Source organism: Lactuca saligna, chromosome 9, assembly GCF_052625555.1.
Source record: "Lactuca saligna cultivar CGN05327 chromosome 9, ASM5262555v1, whole genome shotgun sequence".
Lineage (NCBI taxonomy): Eukaryota > Viridiplantae > Streptophyta > Magnoliopsida > Asterales > Asteraceae > Lactuca > Lactuca saligna.
The window spans coordinates 36,758,601-36,781,022 of NC_136425.1; the positions used below are offsets into that span (position 1 = coordinate 36,758,601).

The 22,422-nt window shown below is 37.1% G+C and overlaps 1 protein-coding gene across 1 annotated transcript; it reads right to left on the reverse strand.

Annotated features, from left to right (window-relative positions):
- Positions 1-911: 911 nt before the first annotated feature.
- On the reverse strand, positions 912-3,809 carry LOC145018518 (inactive TPR repeat-containing thioredoxin TTL3-like). Its single transcript, XM_078976398.1, has 5 exons — positions 2,863-3,809; positions 2,348-2,543; positions 1,858-2,030; positions 1,441-1,771; positions 912-1,341 (listed from the first exon to the last, which is right to left on the reverse strand). Exons 1-5 carry the CDS (start codon positions 3,753-3,755, stop codon positions 1,147-1,149), a joined length of 1,788 nt encoding a protein of 595 aa, XP_078832524.1. The 5' UTR covers positions 3,756-3,809; the 3' UTR covers positions 912-1,146.
- Between the last annotated feature and the right edge of the window lie 18,613 nt (positions 3,810-22,422).

Here is a 22,422-nt window from a genome sequence, read left to right on the forward strand (position 1 = left end):
ACATATATTTACATAATAAACACTTTATGCATGTATGTCTAATATGTTGGCAGTAACTACATTTTTTTTATTTATCAGATCTTCTCTTGGGATGAGATGCAGTTATGGTTCGTGGATGTCCAACTTGTTTTTTGTCCATATTACAAGTCTGACATGATTTGGTTGTTCATATTCCACAGGCATTGACATATGATGCATCACCACCTTATATCTTGTTTGATACATTTCCATTGTGAAATACCATTGCAATCATTTATTGCAGTGTTTATATCTGAGAATTTTGAAAGTCACTATCGCATTACAATACGGACAACATACATTTACATCACATCTCAACAACCACAATCAACTCCAGAACATTCATAACTAATCTGAAATAAATCGCTTCGAAAAACTTGATAGTTTTTAAAATTCCAATAAAAAAAGTTAATTAGTTTTTTAATTATCTTTGGTTAATTTTGTTAATATCTCTTTATCAAATATAAATTTATGATTGTTCATCATAAGTCCAAAACGAACCATATCCAGTTTTATTGTCATCGCTTTAGCCCAATATACACTAGTTGAAACTTCAAAGAGGCCTTGTCCACTTATGGCGCTTATATAAAACATCAAAGAAGGATAGATATGAGTTGAGATAGAATCAGTTTCTAAGATACGTCACCCTATCTATAAAAAATATTTAAAAGAATATTAGTTTTTAATCAATGTTATTTACGTCAAATATGACCAAAATATAATCACACATACGAATTCATTTATTTGATCAAGTATAAAATTATAAAATCTGGGCATGAGAAAAACATTAATTTATACTTTTCACGAACTCTAATCAATATAAGTATATCTTGATTGAATAAGATAATCATTCTATCTTAATTGCCAGATAGAAATTCTAAATTGCCGTCTCATAACCAAAAAAATTAATTTATTAATTTTGTTACACGACACAAATCTGTTCTCCAATTCCGGCCCCCGAATATTTGTGGGGACACAAAAAGTAGTCTATATCGACACTAAGTTAGGCTGCATCCAAAAACATAAAATCAAACATGCATACAAAAAATATCAATTAATTTTACAATCGACATTTAAATATTGTCTATCAATCTTGCATTCCATAAACCATTCCAAAGTTTTCAGTCTTTATACCGCAAGTAAAAAGCCTCCAAATTTCTCCGAGTTATGTCTATCAATCAGTTTTAAAGATTTGGCATCTGCGGTGTGTCGCTTCTCAAGTTGCATCCGAGCTTCCAACAACGCCCGTTCCAACTCTTTGTCTCCTCGTGTCTCGTGGTTCAAAACTTCATAATCTTGGATCACAGCCTCCCATCTTTCCAACTGCAAAATAAATCAAAAGTTATAAGTTATTGGTAGCCCACAACTTATGACTTATATGGGACCCATAATTTATAATGACTAGAAAAGATTGGAGTGGACCTTCGCATTGCATTCTGCCCTTCGGAGTCTAGCTTTTGTGTACGAAGGTCTTAAGTTTAGGGCTATGGTACAATCTTCTACTGCTCTCTCGAATTGCCCTAGTTTGTATCGACAAGCAGCTCGATTGCATAGTAATATAGAGTTGTATGGTTCATGATCCAATCCTTGGCTATATACATTACACGCTTCCGAGTATTGTGATGCCCTAAAAATCTTGTTACCATTGGCTCTAGCTTTTGCCAAAACTCGGGCTTTTCGTGCTACTTTAAAGACCTCCTCACTTGGATCGAGTTGTGATGCACTTAGTGAAACACTAACAGCCTCTTCAAACCTATATAATAAACAATTCAATTTATAAAAAAAAAAATGTTACCATAAGAATAAATTGATTTACACGAAAATTAATCGGTTGCTAACCTGCCCGATGCTAAGTGAAGTTGTGATTGGACAGCTAAGAAATTGGCAGTGACCTTTGGTCCGAACAATTGACTTGAAATATTAATGTCGATAGTGGGTGCATTTTGGAAGCCGGAGTAAGCCTCTTCGTGTCTTTGGAGATTTAGTAATGCCTCCGCTTGCATAGCATAGACCTTAAAAAACAATGTCGTTGATGAAACGTATATAAATAACGTAGCGTTTGTTTTGATAAATTTATAACAATTCTAATTTGTTAATTTTCATTGTTTAGTCTAGGGTTTTTTTTAATCCAATGAAAAGTTACGATATATTATTCTAAAGGTAAAAATCTGTTTTGAAAATCTTTATGATTTTAATTAAATTATATTTTTATTTTTTTATCTAAAGCTAAAAATCTATATGATGTATTATACAATACAGAAAAAAATCATATAAAAATAATTTTATTCCTGTACACTAATCAGTAATCAAACATTATTATCAAAAATACCTGAAGAGCTGAATCTGCACCCAAAGAAATTGCAAATTGGCTTTCTTTCAATAGTCTTTTCCAATCATCGAGTTTTCGAGCTTCCAAACACGTAACAAATTGTGCTTTAATTGCTTGTACCTTAGCAATATCATGTCTTTCAGTTTTCTCCCCTGAACACTTGTAATGGCATAGAGCTTTCTCTACTTCCCCAAACCTAAAAAACACATTAAAACGTTTACAAAAAATTAACCTCGAAACAAAAAACAACCTTATGCATGGATATGATTGCACAGTACAAGTCATCAATGCAAAGAACACAAATACTCGTACCTTCGTACGAATTACTGACTTGTACTGTTTAACTCATAAATGCAAATCAGACGCAAGTTACGGATTACTGGACCCAGAAAAAAAAACCCCGAAAAGATTCAAGATCTAGCAATCTAGATCTTAAAGTAGATAAAAGGACCAAAAGTAATTGTACAAGTCATTAATGCAGACAAACGTTCACGAGATCAGAGTTCAGATAGTACCTGAGATACAGAGACGCGAGACGATAATGAGCGCGATGATACGAAGGATCGATACGAATAGCGATTTTGCAATCAAGAATTGCATCGATTAATTTTCCTAAACCTATTAATGCAGCACTTCTGTTGCTGTAATAAGATGCGATTGATGAATTCATCCCAATTGCTTCTGTGTATAATGCGATTGCTTCATCGAATTGGCCGTGTTTGTACTTCTCGTTACCCATGTTCTTAAACGATTCAGAATCCCATTTTTTATCTGAGTTTTTGTAGACGTTTCCAAGTTCCGCGAAAGATTGTGTTTTTTCAGGTTTTCTCTTCATTAGATTTCCCAAATGACCTGGAACCATGACATGATTTGATGAAGCTCGATATGAAGATATAGTGGAGCCATTTGGGTTCGATTTTCCACGAACAGAGATTCGGAGACTCAACTCGCTGGACGTAAAACTGGGCTCTTTTCGAAGTTGTTTAGTGTATGTGATATTGGTTACTTGTGAAACACTGTATAATGCACTTTTGGAGACTGAATCATACGTAGAGTTAACCGGATTACTTCTCACGGTGGCCGGTCTTTTAACTGTGGTAGGCGGTCTTTTCACGGCGGTGGGTGGTTTGGCTTTAGGGAGTGTTGCAGGAGGGTTTTTAGCTACTGGTTTTGAGAAGCCAGTGTATACTATTTCCGTCGCAGCGGCTGCCGTGGTGGTGATGGTGCGGCTGTGGGCTCGCTGTGGTCTTTTTGAAGTATGGTTGCCGGGAAATTGAGTTTGCCGGTGCTCCTTGGAGGCTTCAAGTCGCGCTACCGGTCGTGTTTTCCGGGGCTTGGAATTGAAAATAGCCCCTATGAAACCACAACCTGTGTCTTTTCCGGCAATGTGTCGTGGTGTTTCTGCCATTTTTCTTCAGTTTCTTGCTCCGTGAGAATATATCGAATTTTTTTCCCAATTTGAAGAAATGGTCAAGGCATTTTTGTTATATATATATATATATATATATATATATATATATATATATATATATATATATATATATATATATATATATATATATATATATATATATATATATATATATATATATATATATATATATATATATATGAGTTCAATTGACAAAATAAAAAAGATTGAGAATTGGGGAACCATTCTTAGCCATTCATTTAATTTAAGCATATATATATATATATATATATATATATATATATATATATATATATATATATATATATATATGAGTTCAATTGACAAAATAAAAAAGATTGAGAATGGGGGAATCATTCTTAGCCATTCATTTAATTTAAGCATAAAAGACACGGTGGCAAATTTGTAAATATCGTAATAACCTTCAATCTCAAATACGTAACTATACAGAATTTGATAACAGTTCGTTCATCATCAAAATTTTTCCTCCAACCTTTAATAATCATCCAGATTTCTTCAACTAAATTGGAATTTCTTCGCTGTTCATGAAATTGGAATTGGAGTTTTGAACTCGCAGTCACAGTCGACATTGAGGGACTCAGAATCAGTACTCACAGGTTCCCAATCGGATTTTCGGAAATCAAAATCAAAATGAGAAATCGATCAGACATAGGATGTCGCATCTGAAGTCGAAATCAGAAGTATATGATGATTTGAAATTGATAACTTCATGTTTTTAACATTTTTAAAATAGTTAATTTGTATGCACTCCAATTGTTTGATGAAATGCATAAACTAAATTATCACGTTATATTCACATATGAACATGTTTTCTCACCTGAATCAGTATATGATTATTAAAAACACAAAACAAATATATAAGTTTGTATGTTATGCATATTTGAATAACATATAAAAATTATATATATTTGTCAAAATACCTTCAAATATTCATAAATGAATATATTCACAAGTGAATTTACCTTGTAATATTTATATGTGGATATACGGTGTAATATTCATAAGAATATACTATGTAATATTCACATGTGATATACCATGTAATACTATGTAATATTCACATATGAAATATTATTTAATACTCATAAGTGAATATATTATCTAATATTCACAAGTGAATATAATATGTTAATATTCACAAGTGAATACATCGTTCAATATTAAAATATGAATATACTATGTTTATTATATGCTATATTCATATATGAATATTACTTAAATTGTATAAAAAAAAAAAAAATAAAAAAAATAAAAAAAAAAAAAATCATACTTTTTATTCATACGTGAATAACAAATGTACTGTAATAAAATCTGATGAATTTTTATTCACTTATGAATAACGATAGATGAAATTATAAAAAAAAAAATAAACTTTTTTATTTTATCTTAAAACTATATCAATATGGATGTCTATTTGTAGCGAATAAAAAATCATGAATTTTTGTATATTTAAAATCATTTTTTGATAAAAATAGTTTATAAAAATTAAAAAAAAAAACGAAAAAAAACTATGTTTTTGTATATATTAAGGTAATGATTACTATAGTTTAAGGAAATATGTTTTGTTGGAAACACATGTGCATTACTTTTCCATTTTCGCCGGTACGTTGGAGGCTTTTGCAGCAAAAATAAATGATTGGCTGAGAATAATTCCCTTATTCTCAATTTTTTTTTCAATTCAACCCTCCCATGTATATATATATATATATATATATATATATATATATATATATACTTTGGATCCCGTATTAACCCAAAATATGCAGGAACCGTGAGAAATATTATCCACCGATCAATCCCTTAAAGACATAAATGTCAAAATCATTTACTTGGTCGTAACCTGTTCGCACGCGACACATATGCATCAAAAGTAATACAAATTCGAAAGAATAAGCATGTACGACCAACGTCTACAACGTCATTTAAGTGGATCTTTTTCTTTTCTGTTCATTTATTTTGGTTTTTTTCGCTTTTTAATTATTATTTTTTTTTTACTTCGCATTAAAAAAAAAATTAATAGATATATGCTCGGTTTAAAATATTTTAAAATTTTTTCCTGTTTTTTTCGTTTTCATTTTTATTTTTATTTCATTTTTTTAAGTTATTTTTTTCTTTTTTGTTTTTTTTTATTTTTTTTAATATCTTTGTTTTGTATTTGAAGATAGTAGGGTTTTTTTTTTTTTAATTATTTTTGTTTTTTTTTTTAAATTAAATATCAATTTGAGTTTTTAAAATTTAACAACTATACAATTTTAAATAAGAAAAAAATATTAAAGATCATAATATTTTTTATCATAAAATTTTGCATCATAATGATATTATGCATCATACATTTTTGGATCATATTAATTTGAAACATAATATATTAAATTAAATAGAGTTTTTATTCAATACAACATTAGAATCATTATATTTTTTGAATCGTTTAATTTTAAATCATAATAAATATAATAATTAAGGATCATTAAAATTTGAATCAAAATATTTATAGATTATCATTAGTTAAGAATCATAAACATATGAAATAATAATATTTTTGAATCATAAATGTTTTGAATCATCTCTGTTTGAATCATAATATATTTACCAATTTTTTAAAATACTTCTAATCTTTTAAAATCAAATTTTGTATGTAAAACACCATATCTGTTAAAAAAAATTACAAAGTCACTAATATAGTAAGTAGAAATATTACTTAACATTTTTATAATTTTTGAAGAATAAAAATTGAAAAAAAAATATTATTTATTTTCAAATTTTCATAATTATGTTCATTTTTAAGAGAATTAAATTTTAGCAACTTTAGTATTTTCAGAATTTTATTTTTAAAGAAAAAAAAAAGTCATAGGCAAAATACATATTAGGTGGAAAAAAATACCCAACAAACCACAATGTGGCACCTGTTGTAACACCGTAAATTTCAAAACAATTTTTCGCATTTTATAAAAACATAATTCTTTCATTATTCATAAAAACATCATTGTTTAGAACTCAATTCATAACATATATCAATCCCAAGATCTCATAACATAAAAATCTTGTGTGTGTACTGATCAAGTCGACGCCTTCCCGTGATCCTCACTCGTACCTTAAACACATAACACAAAACACTGTAAGCACGAAGCTTAGTGAGTTCCCCAAAATACCATATATATATACATACATACATATATATATATATATATATATATATATATATATATATATATATATATATATATAAAACACATATATTAGTCACTCGAGGTGGTAGTTAGTTTTGTTTACTTCTTTTTATAGTTTATTTTAGCATATTTCATTCATAATTTAGATAATTTCCATGCATATTTTCCTTTTTCTTATTTTATGACTATTTCGGGTACTTTCGAATCTTGTGAGCATAATTGCAGGTTTTCGGGTCTAGCGGAGCGGGAGTGTTCGGGACGTATGGGAGGCGATGAGATTTGGTAGACAAAAATGATGTTGGGCTTGATGGGTAGTGGATATGATGCATGGAGTGATCTTGATGATTATTTGAAGGCTTGGAGAGAAATAAACTTTAAATTTACAAGATGCGGGGGAATATTCAAGCGTACGTAGATTATTAATCGGGCGAGTTCACGAGCTTTGGAGGATTTGGAGAGGTCAAATTGGGCTTAAAATGAAGAAAATCTTGAAGAAAATGGGCTAGGAGGTGATTGGATTCGATCTGGGCTAGTGGGATATGCTTCGGAGGCCCAAAATCTCAAAGAAGCCCATGTCAGGCACCACCCGCGCAACCCACCTGCGCAGCAGCACGTGGGTCGCGCAAGGCTCTGCAGGGGTAATTTCGGAAATCCATTTGGAAGGCTATTTGAGGAAGGTTGGTGCCCATCTTTTGAAGACTCTTAGACATCCGATTTTTGGAGATTCTCTCTAGAGTTTTGAAGACTTTTGAAGGCCAAGAACCCTTGAAGAACATCATATTTTTCCTCTTGATTCTTGCTTAATGTTTGGTACAATTTTCTCTAACTTTATTTCTTTGGGTTTAGCCATGCTTGGCTAAGCTAATCTTGTTTGACTTTTGGTTAATCCTTTGAACTTTTGTTGAATGTTGAAGAATCCATGAACATGTTCTTGAATCTTTATGGGAATGTTTTGTGTTTTAACATCTTATCATTACTTGTATGTTTTAGTTCATGAGTTTAAATGTGTTTGTGGTGATTAGTTGGCTAATTTCTTGATTAAGTAAAGGATCTTCAAATTAGCAAGCAACAAATGATTTTTGTGTTGTTTTTGCTTCACACAATCATAAAAACATTTCCTCCAACATGGTGGTGAAAGCATTTGACCCCTCTTGGATTTGGTGACTTTTTGGTTCTTAATGCTAGTTGACTTTCACTAATTACATGTTATTTGGAATTAGTGACTTTGACTAAGGAAATTGTTATGAGCTTCTCTAGCCATTTCAACAATTAAGAAAAGTCTAGGTAATCTCAAGCTCCTTGGATTACTATAGCCAAATTAAGGATTTAAATCAAAGTATTGCACCATTGGAATCTAATGATATGTTCATCAAAAGTTAAAGTGAGGAAACTTTAAGTCAACCTTCTCTCCCTTATTGATTTTACATCAAACTCTTATTTTTGTTGCATTTTTCTATCTAAATCATAGTTAATTCTAGTTTATTTCAAGTGTTTCAAAACACCAACCCCCCCCCCCCCCCCATTTTATATTATTGTCGTTTTACAAGTATTTTTACAAAGAGATTTTTTCATAGAGTTATAAATTGAACCAATCTCCGTGAATTCGATCCCTTTACCACTATACACTATTTTAGTGTGTAATATTTAGGGTTATTATTTGTGTTGGTCTCGACAACCACCAAATTTTTGGCGCCGTTGCCGGGGATTGGTTTATTTTTAATCAATTTGTTTCTCTATGCCCAGATCTCAGCGTACAGGTAACTTGATTTACAATCCAGAAATCGAAAAAGAAGCAAGGCGTTTGGCGAAGGAAAAGCGAATTGAACGTGGTCAAACTTCTAATCCTCACGGGGATCCGGAGGTTGAAACCGCTTCATTAAGTGACATAGAGCCCAATTGTAGTCCCGACCCTCGCCAAGAAATTCCCGAAACACCACCCCTACAACAAAATCCACCCATTATTGAACCAATTGAAATGGCGGACGGAGGAGAAGTTCCCGAAGAACTTTGAGGCAAATGATGGAGACCGATGTTACACAAACTCCAACCGGTATCAATTACCCGGTTTTGGAAGGAGGCTCGGAGTTGAGGTCAAGTTTAGTCCATCACCTACCAACTTTCCATGGATTGGAGAATGAAGACCCTCATAAGCATTTGAAGATGTTCCACATTATTTGCACTAGCATGAAGCCACAAGGGTCAACCGATGACCAAATCAAGCTAAGGGCATTCCCCTTTTCAGTGGCCGATAGAGCAAAAGATTGGTTATTCTATCTTCCACCGGGGTCGATCAACTCATGGACCGACATGGCAAGAGCTTTCATTGACAAGTTTTATCCTGCCTCAAGAGTCTCAAGTCTTCGAAATGAGATTTGTGGAATCCGCCAAGGTCAAAATGAGACTTTCCATGATTATTGGGAAAGGTTCAACAACCTGTGCTATAGTTGCCCACAACACCAAATCCCGGAACAACTCCTCATTCAACACTTCTACGAGGGATTGTTGCCAATGGAGAGAAGACTAGTTGATGCCTCAAGTGCTGGAGATGTCTTTAGTAAAACCCCACAGCAAACAAGACAACTTTTCAACACCATAGCCGCGAATTCACAACATTTTGGCCCTCGCCAAGATATGAAAAGAGACACACAACACAAAGTCAATGAAGTGGGAACATCAAATCTCGAGTCTCAAATCAAAGATCTAACCTCCGTTGTCCAAAAGCTAGCCATGGGGCAAACTCCACAAGTGATGGTTTGTGGAATATGTGCAACAATGGGACATCCTACGGATATGTGTCCCATCCTTCAAGAAGATGCGGAGCATGTGAATGCCACGGGAGAGTTCCAAAACTACCACAACAAACCATCCGGTTACCAAAATGCATATAATTCAAGTTGGAAGACAAATCCCAACATGAGCTACAACCCAAGACCATTGCCTCAAAATGCATTGGTTAGACCATCCTATCCAGCACCACAACCTCATTACCAACATCAACAACCACACTCTCAACCCAAACCGCACCCTCCACATCATCATCAACAACCTCCTCAATCTCAACCAAGTAGCTCCGGAATGTCTCTTGAAGACATTGTCAAATCTCTAGCCACTAGTACCCAACAATTCCAAAAAGAAACAAGGACTAGTATCTCCAACCTTGAAGCACAAATGGGAGATATAGTTACATCCATAAGCAAGTTGGAATCCCGTGGTAAACTCCCTTCTCAAATCGAAAAGAACCCAAATGTCAATGTGGTGACCTTGAGAAGTGGCAAACAAGCCGGAGAAAGTAGTTCAAAGAAGAAGCCGAGGGAAGAAGAAGAAGAGATAGAAGTTATTCCCGTTGAAGTACCTATAATCAAGAATGATGTACAAGCTGGAGTTCCAAAGAAGACTGCCCCTCTAGTAACACCAATAGCCACTCAACCACCGTTCCTATCTCGACTTGCAACTTCAAAGAACAATATGGAGGAGAAAGAGATTTTGGACACCTTCCGAAAGGTGGAAGTAAACATCCCTCTACTTGATGCAATCAAGCAAATCCCGAGATATGCAAAGTTCTTGAAAGAACTTTGTACCAACAAGAGGAAGTTGAAGGGAAATGAGAAAATTTTGATGAATGAAAACGCATCCGCGGTTTTACAAAGGAAACTTCCACCTAAATGCAAAGATCCCGGAATGTTCACGGTTCCTTGCAAGATTGGAGATGTCACTTTTAGTAGTGCTATGCTTGATCTTGGTGCTTCTATCAATTTCATGCCCTATTCAGTGTATGAATCATTAAATGTTGGACCCTTAAGTGAAACCGGTGTCATAATCTCTCTTGCGGATAAATCAAGTGTCTTCCCTAGAGGTGTTTTAGAAGATGTCCTAGTGCAAGTGAACCAATTAGTCTTCCCGGCGGATTTCTATGTGATTGATCTAGATGAGCAAGTGTCTTCCAAATCGGCTCTAATCTTGCTTGGGAGACCGTTTTTGAAGACGGCTAGGACAAAGATCGATGTGTATGCGGGAAGTTTGACAATGGAGTTTGATGGCGAAACAATAAGTTTTAATATTTATGATGCCATGAGATATCCTAGTGATGTTTCATCTTTGTACTTTGTTGATGTTGTTGAGCCAATTACTCAAGAATTGTTTGAGTTATCTAACGGTGATATGTTGGAGATGATCTTAAGCAAAGGATTCGATTGTGGGAAGCTAGCCGAGCAATTAAAGCTTTATTCTTTGGATCCGGAAGTTGAGAAGTTGGTAAATAAAATGGAGATGAAAAAATCCACAAGATTAGATGTCAAGCAAATTGAATTGCCCCTAACTCATACAAAATTGTCTCCATCCCTTGTTCAACCACCCGAATTGGAATTAAAGGTCTTACCTCAACACTTGAAGTATGCCTACTTGGGAAAGAATGAAATCCTTCCGGTTATCATCTCAACTCATTTAACCGAATTTGAAGAAGAGCAACTCCTCAAGGTGTTGAAGGAGCATCAAGAAGCCATGGGTTGGACGATTACGGATATCAAGGGTTTGAGCCCCTCCACTTGTATGCACAAGATCTTAATGGAGGATGAACGCAAGCCAAGTAGAGACGCGCAAAGAAGGTTAAATCCACCAATGATGGAAGTTGTGAAGAAAGAGATATTAAAGCTTCTTGATGCGGGGATGATCTATCAAATCTCGGATAGCAAGTGGGTGAGCCCGGTGCAAGTCATTCCAAAGAAGACGGGAATCACGGTGGTCGAGAACAACAAAGGTATGATGGTCCCCACCCGTGTGCAAAACGGGTGGAGAGTATGTATTGACTACCGCAAAATCAATGCAAGCACACGAAAAAATCATTTCCCATTGCCTTTCATTGACCAAATGTTAGAAAGGTTGGCCGGGAAATCCCATTATTGTTGTCTAGACGGGTACTCTGGTTTTCACCAAATCCCGGTGGCACCGGAGGACCAAGAAAAGACAACATTTACATGCCCATTTGGTACTTTCGCATACCGAAGAATGCCATTTGGATTGTGTAACGCCCCGGCCACTTTCCAACGTTGTATGGTTAGTATCTTTTCGGATTACGTTGAAAACATAATTGAGGTTTTTATGGATGATTTCACGGTATATGGCAACTCTTTTCAAGAATGTTTGACTAATCTCACAAAAATTTTAAAAAGATGCATTGAAACAAACTTGGTTTTGAATTTTGAGAAATGTCATTTCATGGTGAGTCAAGGTCTCATTTTGGGTCACATTGTGTCTAAAAAAGGAATTGAGGTAGATAAGGCCAAAATTGATGTTATTCAAAGCTTACCTTACCCGACTTGTGTTCGGGAAGTTCGTTATTTTTTGGGCCATGCAGGTTTCTACCGAAGGTTCATCAAGGATTTTTCAAAGATAACAAGACCAAGGTGCCAACTCTTGCAAAAGGAGGTCGATTTCGAGTTCAATGAGGCGTGCAAAGAAGCTTTTGACAAGCTCAAAGAGTTGCTTACATCCGCTCCCATCATGCAAGCACCAAATTGGGATCTCCCCTTTGAGATCATGTGTGATGTAAGCAACTATGCAATAGGCGCCGTTTTGGGTCAAAAGAATGGGAGGGCCTCCCATGTGATCTATTATGCATCAAGGACACTAGACAATGCTCAAAGCAACTACTCTACCACGGAGAAGGAGCTATTGGCCATAGTGTTCGCCTTGGAGAAATTTAGACAATACCTACTTGGTACCAAGGTCATAGTGTATTCGGATCACGCAACTCTTAAGTACTTGATGACGAAGAAAGATGCAAAGCCGAGACTCATTCGATGGATCCTACTGTTACAAGAATTTGACTTGGAAATTCGGGACAAGAGAGGATGCGAGAACCTCGTTGCCGATCATCTAAGTTGGATCACTTCAAATGAAACTCCTCTCCCATTGCGGGACGAGTTTCCGGATGAGCATCTCTTTTCCCTTACCCAATCTATTCCTTGGTATGCCGATATCATTAACTTTTTGGTCACAAAAAGGTATCCCGACACATTCACACGTGCTCAAAAAGACAAGTTGAAAAGTGATGCAAAATACTATGTGTGGGATGAACCTTATTTGTGGAAACATTGTCCCGATCAAATCATTAGGCGATGTGTGCCCCAACAAGAGCACCAATCCATTTTGCAATTTTGTCATGAATTTGCTTGTGGGGGACACTTCGGACCTAGCCGGACTTTGAGAAAGGTCCTTGAGTGTGGATTATTTTGGCCAACCATGTCACGCGATTGTTATATGTTTTGCAAAAGTTGTGAGCGGTGCCAAAGGACGGGAAACATTTCGGAAAAGAACCAAATGCCCCAAAATCCAATCCTTGTTTGTGAAATTTTTGACGTATGGGGGATTGATTTTATGGGCCCATTTCCCGTATCATTTGGCAACGTTTATATTTTACTCGCAGTTGACTATGTTTCTAAATGGGTTAAAGCCAAAGCCACAAGATCGGACAATGCCAAAACGGTTATCGAGTTTTTAAAGTCTAATGTTTTTGCGAGATTTGGTGTGCCTAGGGCTTTGATTAGTGATAGAGGGATGCACTTTTGCAACAAAATGATGGAGGCTCTATTGAAGAAGTATCACGTGACTCATCGTGTCTCTACTGCCTATCACCCTCAAACGAATGGTCAAGCGGAGGTCTTGAATCGTGAAGTGAAGTCTATTCTAGAGAAAACAGTGAATCCGACAAGGAAGGATTGGAGTTTGAGACTTGACGATGCCTTATGGGCATATCGGACCGCTTATAAGACCCCGATTGGAATGTCGCCCTTCAGATTAGTTTTTGGAAAATCTTGTCATCTTCCCGTCGAGTTAGAGCACCGAGCATTTTGGGCGGTCAAGAAATGCAACTTCGACATTGACGAGGCTGGAAGGCATAGGAAACTTCAACTCCAAGAGCTAGAAGAATTGAGAAACAAATCCTATGAAAACGCAAGGATTTATAAGGAGAAAACGAAGCTCTTCCACGACAAGTCCATCACCCGGAAGAATTTTGAACCGGGACATAGGGTCTTACTTTACCATTCACGGTTGAAGTTATTCCCGGGAAAATTAAGATCAAGGTGGATTGGCTCATTTGTTGTAATAAAGACTTTTGACCATGGAGCGGTGAAAATCCAAAGTGAAGAAACGGGACAAATTTTCAAAGTTAACGAGCACCGATTAAAGCCATTCTATGAAAGTTTTAATGCAAGTGTTATTGAAGTCATCCACTTGGATGTCCCGGTGTGTTGAACCAAGCTAGAAGGACGTCTCGCCTAAGACGTTAAAGAGAGGCATTTTTGGAAAGCTTTATGCTTTCATGTTTCTACGTTCGAATAAAGAAGTTTTGAAAATCTTTTGATGCGTCTTTTGAAGTCATTTTTGAAGAAATCAAGAGTTTCTAGGTGTTTGGGGCATTTGGGATCAAGAACTAGTGAAGAAACGGAAGAAAACAGAGAAAAATCGATTTCCAGGAGCAGGGATCTGCGCGACCCGCGCACGGGTGCGCGGCCGGTCTTCAACTTGCGACAAAAATCAGATTCCTAACTGCATGATCTGTGCGACCCGCGTGCCCCCTCTGCGCGACCCGCGTGCCGCTTTGACGACCAACCCATATTTTGTTGACCAGCTTTGACTTTCGTTGACCAGGTGGTTTAATGAGTTGACCAAAATTGACCGGGTGTTGACCACACTTAAATATGGATTGAAAACCTCCAACAACTCTTCTTCTTCATTTCATTCTCTCAAAAACCCCACCATTCTCTCTCAAACTCTCAAGAACACATAAACCCACTTTTCACAAAAAATTTGATTTCCCGGAGTTCCACCGGTCGGAATACGACGAGACCACCACCATTCTTCACCATTTTCCGTGCTCTACAAACCCCACCTGAAGTTTACTCCGATCCATTGTCGGGTCTAGGGGCGCCACCACCACCCAACTCGCCGCTTTCCGGCCATTTTCCGGCCAACTCCGACCACCTCTCGCAATTCCGACACCACCAAAGTGTTTCTTTTTCAGGGCTCTTTACATCTAACCAAACAAAACCTCAAAATCTCACCAAAAATTTTCCCAGAATTTTTGAGCCACCACGAGCCGCCGCCGGATTTTTCACACAAATCAAGTTGAAAATATCCCTTCAATGAACAAGTCTTGCATTTTAGCACCCACGAATAACCAAAGCTTGGGGTGCACGGTAGCGGATTCCGGGTTCAAGTTCAATTTTGGGATAATACGGGTATTCTCTTTCCTTGGTTTTTATTACATTGCATTGTTTCAATTCGATAATTGCATCCAATTATGCTTTGGAAATTGCCTAGGATCGTTAGTTGTTGCCCGGTTTATTTGGAAACATTGATTTGAGAAAGGTTGAGATTGGTTAATTTACTTGGAAATTTGTTCAAAAAGTGTTTAAACTTTGGTTGGGATTTTCTCATTTGGTCTCGTATTGCTGCCGAATTTTTGTTGGGATTGTCAAATTAACCGAGTGGTGTTGTTGAAACCATTTTACATTGTCAAAAGTTGGGTGTCATTATTTCTTGGATTTTTTTGTGTTCGGTCTAAAGATAGTTGCATTGATTTGAGAGTGGTGAGGTGAGGTATTACGTTGGTGAAGTTGTTTTTGATATTGTAGGTTTCGAAAATAGGCAAAACCGCGGCTCGGACACGCACCCATGGATCATCGATCGATCCTAACCCGCAAAAGGATGTCGCCGGTCCATCACGCAAAGCAGCCGGTAAACGAAAAAAAAAGAGGAGAAGAGGGAAGCGATCCTTCCCTTACAAATGTTGAGATCAAAACCTATCGCTCCAACATTCGGGGTCGCGCAATCCGGCCGACAAAATTCTACCATAGAAAGTCCATGAAAAAGCTTGGGGTGCATGATGGTGTATACAATTTGTTCCTAAAACTGGGTTGGCGTGGTTTTCTTCGACTTTGTGACAGAATTTACGAGGAACCCACAATGTAATTTCTTAGCACATATGCACGAGATGATGACACGAAAGTCCTCACATTCCAGTTGAAAGGGGAGCATCATAGGCTCACATACGAAGAGCTTGATTATATCATGGGTATAGACGATCCACTCCGCATCAGCCCCCAAAATCAAGAGTACCAAGATTTTCTGCGTTACCCGGATGCAAACTTTTGGATGCAAATTTCCGGTCTCGCAACCTTCAACCCAAGCCGACAGCGAGCCAAGCACATCATTCACCCCTGCTGGCGAATTGCTCACCGAGTCCTTACAACGAGTATCTTCGGGCGTCTCGAGCCGGGTCAAATCAACAGATGTGAGCTATTTTTCCTCCGAAGCATGAGGCGTGCACTCCCCCTCAGTTTTTCAGACTTCTTTTTAGACAAATGCGACTCCATACGCCAACGTTCCTCAGGGGAAATTTTCATCGGGGGACTTATCACGATCATAGGTCGAGCCGTCGGCCTAGACTTCCCGTCTCCCGAGTACATACCTGTCGACACCCCACCGAACTTCCTGCTTGGCTGTGATGCTCTCATCCGGATGGAGATGTTGCTCGATCGGAGAACCCGCACGTACAGTTGGTTAGACTCTGATAAAGCCTCGGTTTACATCCTGCCAAGTTGGATCGGTTCTTCATTCGACACAGATGACCCTGACACTTGGCTTCCTCCAGATCAGTTGACCCAAGCAGGTGTATTCCCAGAATTCGGTGATGATGAGGGTGACGACGCAGAGGAACAAGAGGAAGAAGATAAGAAGAGGACGACGAGATGCCCGAAGCTGAGGACCATTTTGACCAGCCCTCGATGCAGCAGCCGATGTTTCAGCATGATCAATTCCAGGCCCCTCCACAACATTTTGACCAGCCGCATCAGCAGAAGGGACACGAAGTCCCACCATATTTCCCCCCCCATGTTCTTTGACCAATTTGCCACAATGTTCTCCACGGTGCAGCGCATCGACGCCCAAACGCAAGAGAATTCGAGAGCCATCCAAGATGTGGCAAGCCGTGTTGATCGATTGGAGCAGTCCTTCCCTCACACTTCCCGCCAGGTCCAGGATATGTGGGACTACCACTATCGCCACGGGCATTTCCCGCTGCCCGACACCCCGATTTAGGTCCTTTCCGCCCTTTCCTCAACCACTGAGGACAATGCTTGTTCTTAAGCTTGGGGTGGGGCATATCCCTTATCTTTTATTTATTTATTTATTTATTTATTTTTTTCATGCATTTTTAACTAGGTTGCATAACATTTTAGTTTTAAGCTAATTTTCATTCATTTTTTTTATTTATATAAAATTTCAAAAATATTTTATTTTCTTCTTTTTCACCTTTTATATTTTTGCATAACATTTAGCTTAGGGCATTAACATTCATGCATTTTTATTGTCTGTTTATTCTCACCTCCTTAGATGTCATAGAACAGGTTCATAGTTATTGTATCATTATTGGTCCAGGATCTTGTTGCTATCTCACCCATCGAACCGGGACCATTAGCTGCAGTTTGGGACCTCATACTTGGGATCAGATGCTGGTAGCTTAAAGGGGTAAGTGATCATGGACAGGTAGTTTTCATGAAGAATTATGCATACAATACTAATGACTGTAGGATATACTATAGCAAAGGATGTCTTAGCCTTGCGGTCACTACCGCCGAGAGGATCACACTTGATCATGTTTGAACCGTTAGGATGAAGCACTAGTGCTTGTCCCCGAGTAGAATCCATATCCAGTCTTTTTACATCACCATATCTTTTTGCGATTTTCTTAGGACTTTAGAGAAGTCTTTTAGTCCGCATGTGGACAATTTCATTATTTTTGAATATATATATATATATATATATATATATATATATATATATATATATATATATATATATTCACAAATTGGAAGAGGAGCTTACATTATATCTTTATGCTCCACACATGGTCATTTTCTCGCTTAGACCATTCGGATTATATTACTACCCTTTCGGTTCCACTTACACACTTTAGGAACCAAATGTTGAGTCAAAGGGTTGTTATTACATTACCTTCAAGTATGGTAACATCTTATCATTAAAAAAATTAAAAAAAATATTAAAAAAAAATAATAAAATAAAAATAAATGGTGTGCAGACAAATTCCCAGCTGCAGAAATCTGAGAAGGGTGACCGGTTCAATTATTGAACTAAATTTTCTAACATTTTGGTCACCCGGCGTTTGATATTCATTTATTTAGGTATGTTTTATTGTATATAGATCGAGTTGTTTTTCGCAAATTGGTGATGTTAGGGAGACTGTCGAGTCGGATACTACGGGAGGTTTGGGCCAACACCAAGTGAATCGATTCCTACAACGTTGCCCGAGCGATTAAACCTAGTTACACATGAGAGAAACCGACAAATGTGAGATCAGAGTGTACACTTAAAGAAGAGCTCCACCCGAGCCCATCCAGCTGCTTTCTCCCTACTACATATATTCTTCATTGTATGCATATTCCATTGAGGCTGCGACTGCTCATCCCTCCTTACTCACCTAAAGGAGTTGTCCTGGTTGTGGTTTATGGTACCGGTGTCATCGGATGAAAAATTCGTAAGGTAATAGCAAGATCAATTCTGACCATGTTAACTAACAGTGATCAGGTTCTGCGGCTCTACCCATTCTTTTTGTTTTCTCTGGGATAGTTCATCCCAAGTTCATTTTAGTCTTGTCTTACTTGAGGACAAGTAAGGTTTAAGCTTGGGGTGATTTGATAGTTAGTTTTGTTTACTTCTTTTTATAGTTTATTTTAGCATATTTCATTCATAATTTAGATAATTTCCATGCATATTTTCCTTTTTCTTATTTTATGACTATTTCGGGTACTTTCGAATCTTGTGAGCATAATTGTAGGTTTTCGGGTCTAGCGGAGCGGGAGTGTTCGGGACGTATGGGAGGCGATGAGATTTGGTAGAAAAAAATGATGTTGGGCTTGATGGGTAGTGGAGATGATGCATGGAGTGATCTTGATGATTATTTGAAGGCTTGGAGAGAAATAAACTTTAAATTTGCAAGATGCGGGGGAATATTCAAGCGTACGTAGATTATTAATCGGGCGAGTTCACGAGCTTTGGAGGATTTGGACAGGTCAAATTGGGCTTAAAATGAAGAAAAACTTGAAGAAAATGGGCTAGGAGGTGATTGGATTCGATCTGGGCTAGTGGGATATGCTTCGGAGGCCCAAAATCTCAAAGAAGCCCATGTCAGGCACCACCCGCGCAGCAGCACGCGGGTCGTGCAAGGCTCTGCAGGGGTAATTTCGGAAATCCATTTGGAAGGCTATTTGAGGAAGGTTGGTGCCCATCTTTTGAAGACTCTTAGACATCCGATTTTTGGAGATTCTCTCTAGAGTTTTGAAGACTTTTGAAGGCCAAGAACCCTTGAAGAACATCATATTTTTACCTCTTGATTCTTGCTTAATGTTTGGTACAATTTTCTCTAACTTTGTTTCTTTGGGTTTAGCCATGCTTGGCTAAGCTAATCTTGGTTGACTTTTGGTTGATCCTTTGAACTTTTGTTGAATGTTGAAGAATCCATGAACATGTTCTTGAATCTTTATGGGAATGTTTTGTGTTTTAACATCTTATCATTACTTGTATGTTTTAGTTCATGAGTTTAAATGTGTTTGTGGTGATTAGTTGGCTAATTTCTTGATTAAGTAAAGGATCTTCAAATTAGCAAGCAACAAATGATTTTTGTGTTGTTTTTGCTTCACACAATCATAAAAACATTTCCTCCAACATGGTGGTGAAAGCATTTGACCCCTCTTGGATTTGGTGACTTTTTGGTTCTTAATGCTAGTTGACTTTCACTAATTACATGCTATTTGGAATTAGTGACTTTGACTAAGGAAATTGTTATGAGCTTCTCCAGCCATTTCAACAATTAAGAAAAGTCTAGGTAATCTCAAGCTCCTTGGATTACTATAGCCAAATTAAGGATTTAAATCAAAGTATTGCACCATTGGAATCTAATGATATGTTCATCAAAAGTCAAAGTGAGGAAACTTTAAGTCAACCTTCTCTCCCTTATTGATTTTACATCAAACTCTTATTTTTGTTGCATTTGTCTATTTAAATCATAGTTAATTCTAGTTTGTTTCAAGTGTTTCAAAACACCAACCCCCCCCCCCCCATTTTATATTTATTGTCATTTTACAAGTATTTTTACAAAGAGATTTTTTCATAGAGTTATAAATTGAACCAATCTCCGTGGATTCGATCCCTTTACCACTATACACTATTTTAGTGTGTAATATTTAGGGTTATTATTTGTGTTGGTCTCGACAACCACCACGAGGCTATAACTCTGTGGGTCCGTGCACCCAACTCTGTGAACCCTTAGGTTCTATCTCTGTGAACCTTCAGGTTCTAAATCTGTAAACATGCACAACGTAAATCAAATAGAATAATCTAGTGCAACACATAACACATATATAGCATACAAACACTGTATCACATAACTCTGATTACCTACTCAAGGTAAAGTATAGTGAGAAGACTCACCTCGGATATCTCAATAAATATCTGACTCGGTAAACTCTGGTCTAGCCCCTACCTAATCACATGAAATAAATACTCTAATTAATACAACCCTCAGGGCTAGGCTAATCACTCTCTCTATACATCCTCTAGGAAGGGTAAAAGACTATCCTACCCTTGCGATGACTCTAAGGTCCAAACATTGACTAACCCTAAAAGTTAACGAAGTCAACGGTCAACCTTGACCAAACTCGCCGAGTGCACAACTGTGACTCGGCGAGTACCATCATGTACTCTGTCCTCAAGATTCTTTCTGACTCACCGAGTCACTTCCCCAACTCGATGAGTCACCAACTGTTTGATTATCAGGAAAACCCTCATCCTACTCGGCAAGTCAGCTATTGGACTCGACGAGTTTATGCCATGCTCGAGCTGAACTGACCTCCTGAGATCAGATCCATTCCTCTAAACCGTAGATCCAGCTTCCCAAAGCATTATAATCACGTAAAGCTAACATCTTGGTGCACATGCAAAGGCTCAAAGGCCTTATTTGAAGATATGACCTCTAAAATGACATCTTAAACTCATAACCCCCATTAACACCCATAAAGCTCAAGGGAAAAGGGTCTCTGGACCTCTTTGGGTCCAGATCTACAGCACCAACACAAGAAGGGACCAATTACTCCATATAACCATCCTCTAAAGGGGCTAAAAAATGTCACACCCCAAAACCAAGAATGGCGGAAACGTTCTGGGGCGGAGGACGTCATGTAAAGTATCACAACACAGTAAATATAAATAAGCAAACAACATCATCCATTGCATTAAATATAAAATTTTAATACAAGCGTGTTCTGTACAGTTTTAGACACCAAAAATATAATGTAAATCAAAATAATACGATGAGTCTTGTATGCGCTCCATCTTCTCAAAAGCTAGCATCGGTACCTGTCTACTGATGACCTGAGAATACAAGTTATTTTGAAAGAGTTTATCAGCACTAAGCTGGTGAATTCATAAGTATTTTAATGTCGATGTTTGTTATCAAAACGTTTGAACCTTTCACAAGTATGAGTTGTAAATGTATGTAAGTGTTTGTAAAAGTTTGAATCTCTCAGAAAAACCTATATTTTCTGTTAAAGTAGCCTTCTACCAAGGCTTAACTGTTTTGTATGCTCATTTGATGTAAAAGTGTGTAATTTCCCAAGTGTAACTATCTTTTAACAAAATATAGTTTGTACATTAAAGTTTAAGTGAGGTTATCACCAAAATGTAATGGGTAAATCATTGTACTACTGTAGTTTTGTTTTATAGGAACTACTGTTGTACTAACTACCTTAAACCGGGTTTATATTAAGGTATCATGTGATAAATTGCACCATATTATCGACTGGTAACAACGACAACGTATAGTCGAAAAATAAGGTATGACGTTTGGCACCCGCAGACCTGTCGGTCCCACTGTAGCTAGCCGCGAGGTGTAGGATAGTCAATCCAGTATAGATCTATACGCAAACTCACGCTCTCCCTCCAAGAGACTCTGGCTACAACTCGGGTCGTGACAATTAAGACATGCTCCCATATAGTGGATCACAATTGTTAACGTATTCGTGTATATGCAATATAATGTTACTTGTTCTAGTATCGTTGTATATGTTCTCTTAGTAATAAGTATTGACTCCTGAATGAACTGACTCATTGATCTAGAAATTGTAGTAGTATGATCCTGTGTTACCCCGATGGTAACTTACTAATGATGTGCTGATAAGTATGAATATGGGAGTACTTTTATGTCTATACATGTATATATGATATATAACTAATATTGAAACGACCCTCGGATGGTCACCCAAAATCCCACCAGACCACATCTCAGTGCGCGAAAAGGAAATAGGGCGGATGGCCTTCCTAAGCCCTTTAAACATTACTTATATATCTATACATATATGGGCATGCAATTTATAAGTAGTAAAACA

Excerpts from the sequence above, each read along its gene's own strand:
- LOC145018518 (XM_078976398.1), bottom strand. The coding sequence starts at position 3,755 with ATGGCAGAAACACCACGACACATTGCCGGAAAAGACACAGGTTGTGGT. Across the intron at positions 2,544-2,862 it reads CTCGCGTCTCTGTATCTCAG|GTTTGGGGAAGTAGAGAAAG; the intron begins GTACTATCTGAA and ends TGTGTTTTTTAG. Across the intron at positions 1,772-1,857 it reads CTTCACTTAGCATCGGGCAG|GTTTGAAGAGGCTGTTAGTG; the intron begins GTTAGCAACCGA and ends TTTATTATATAG.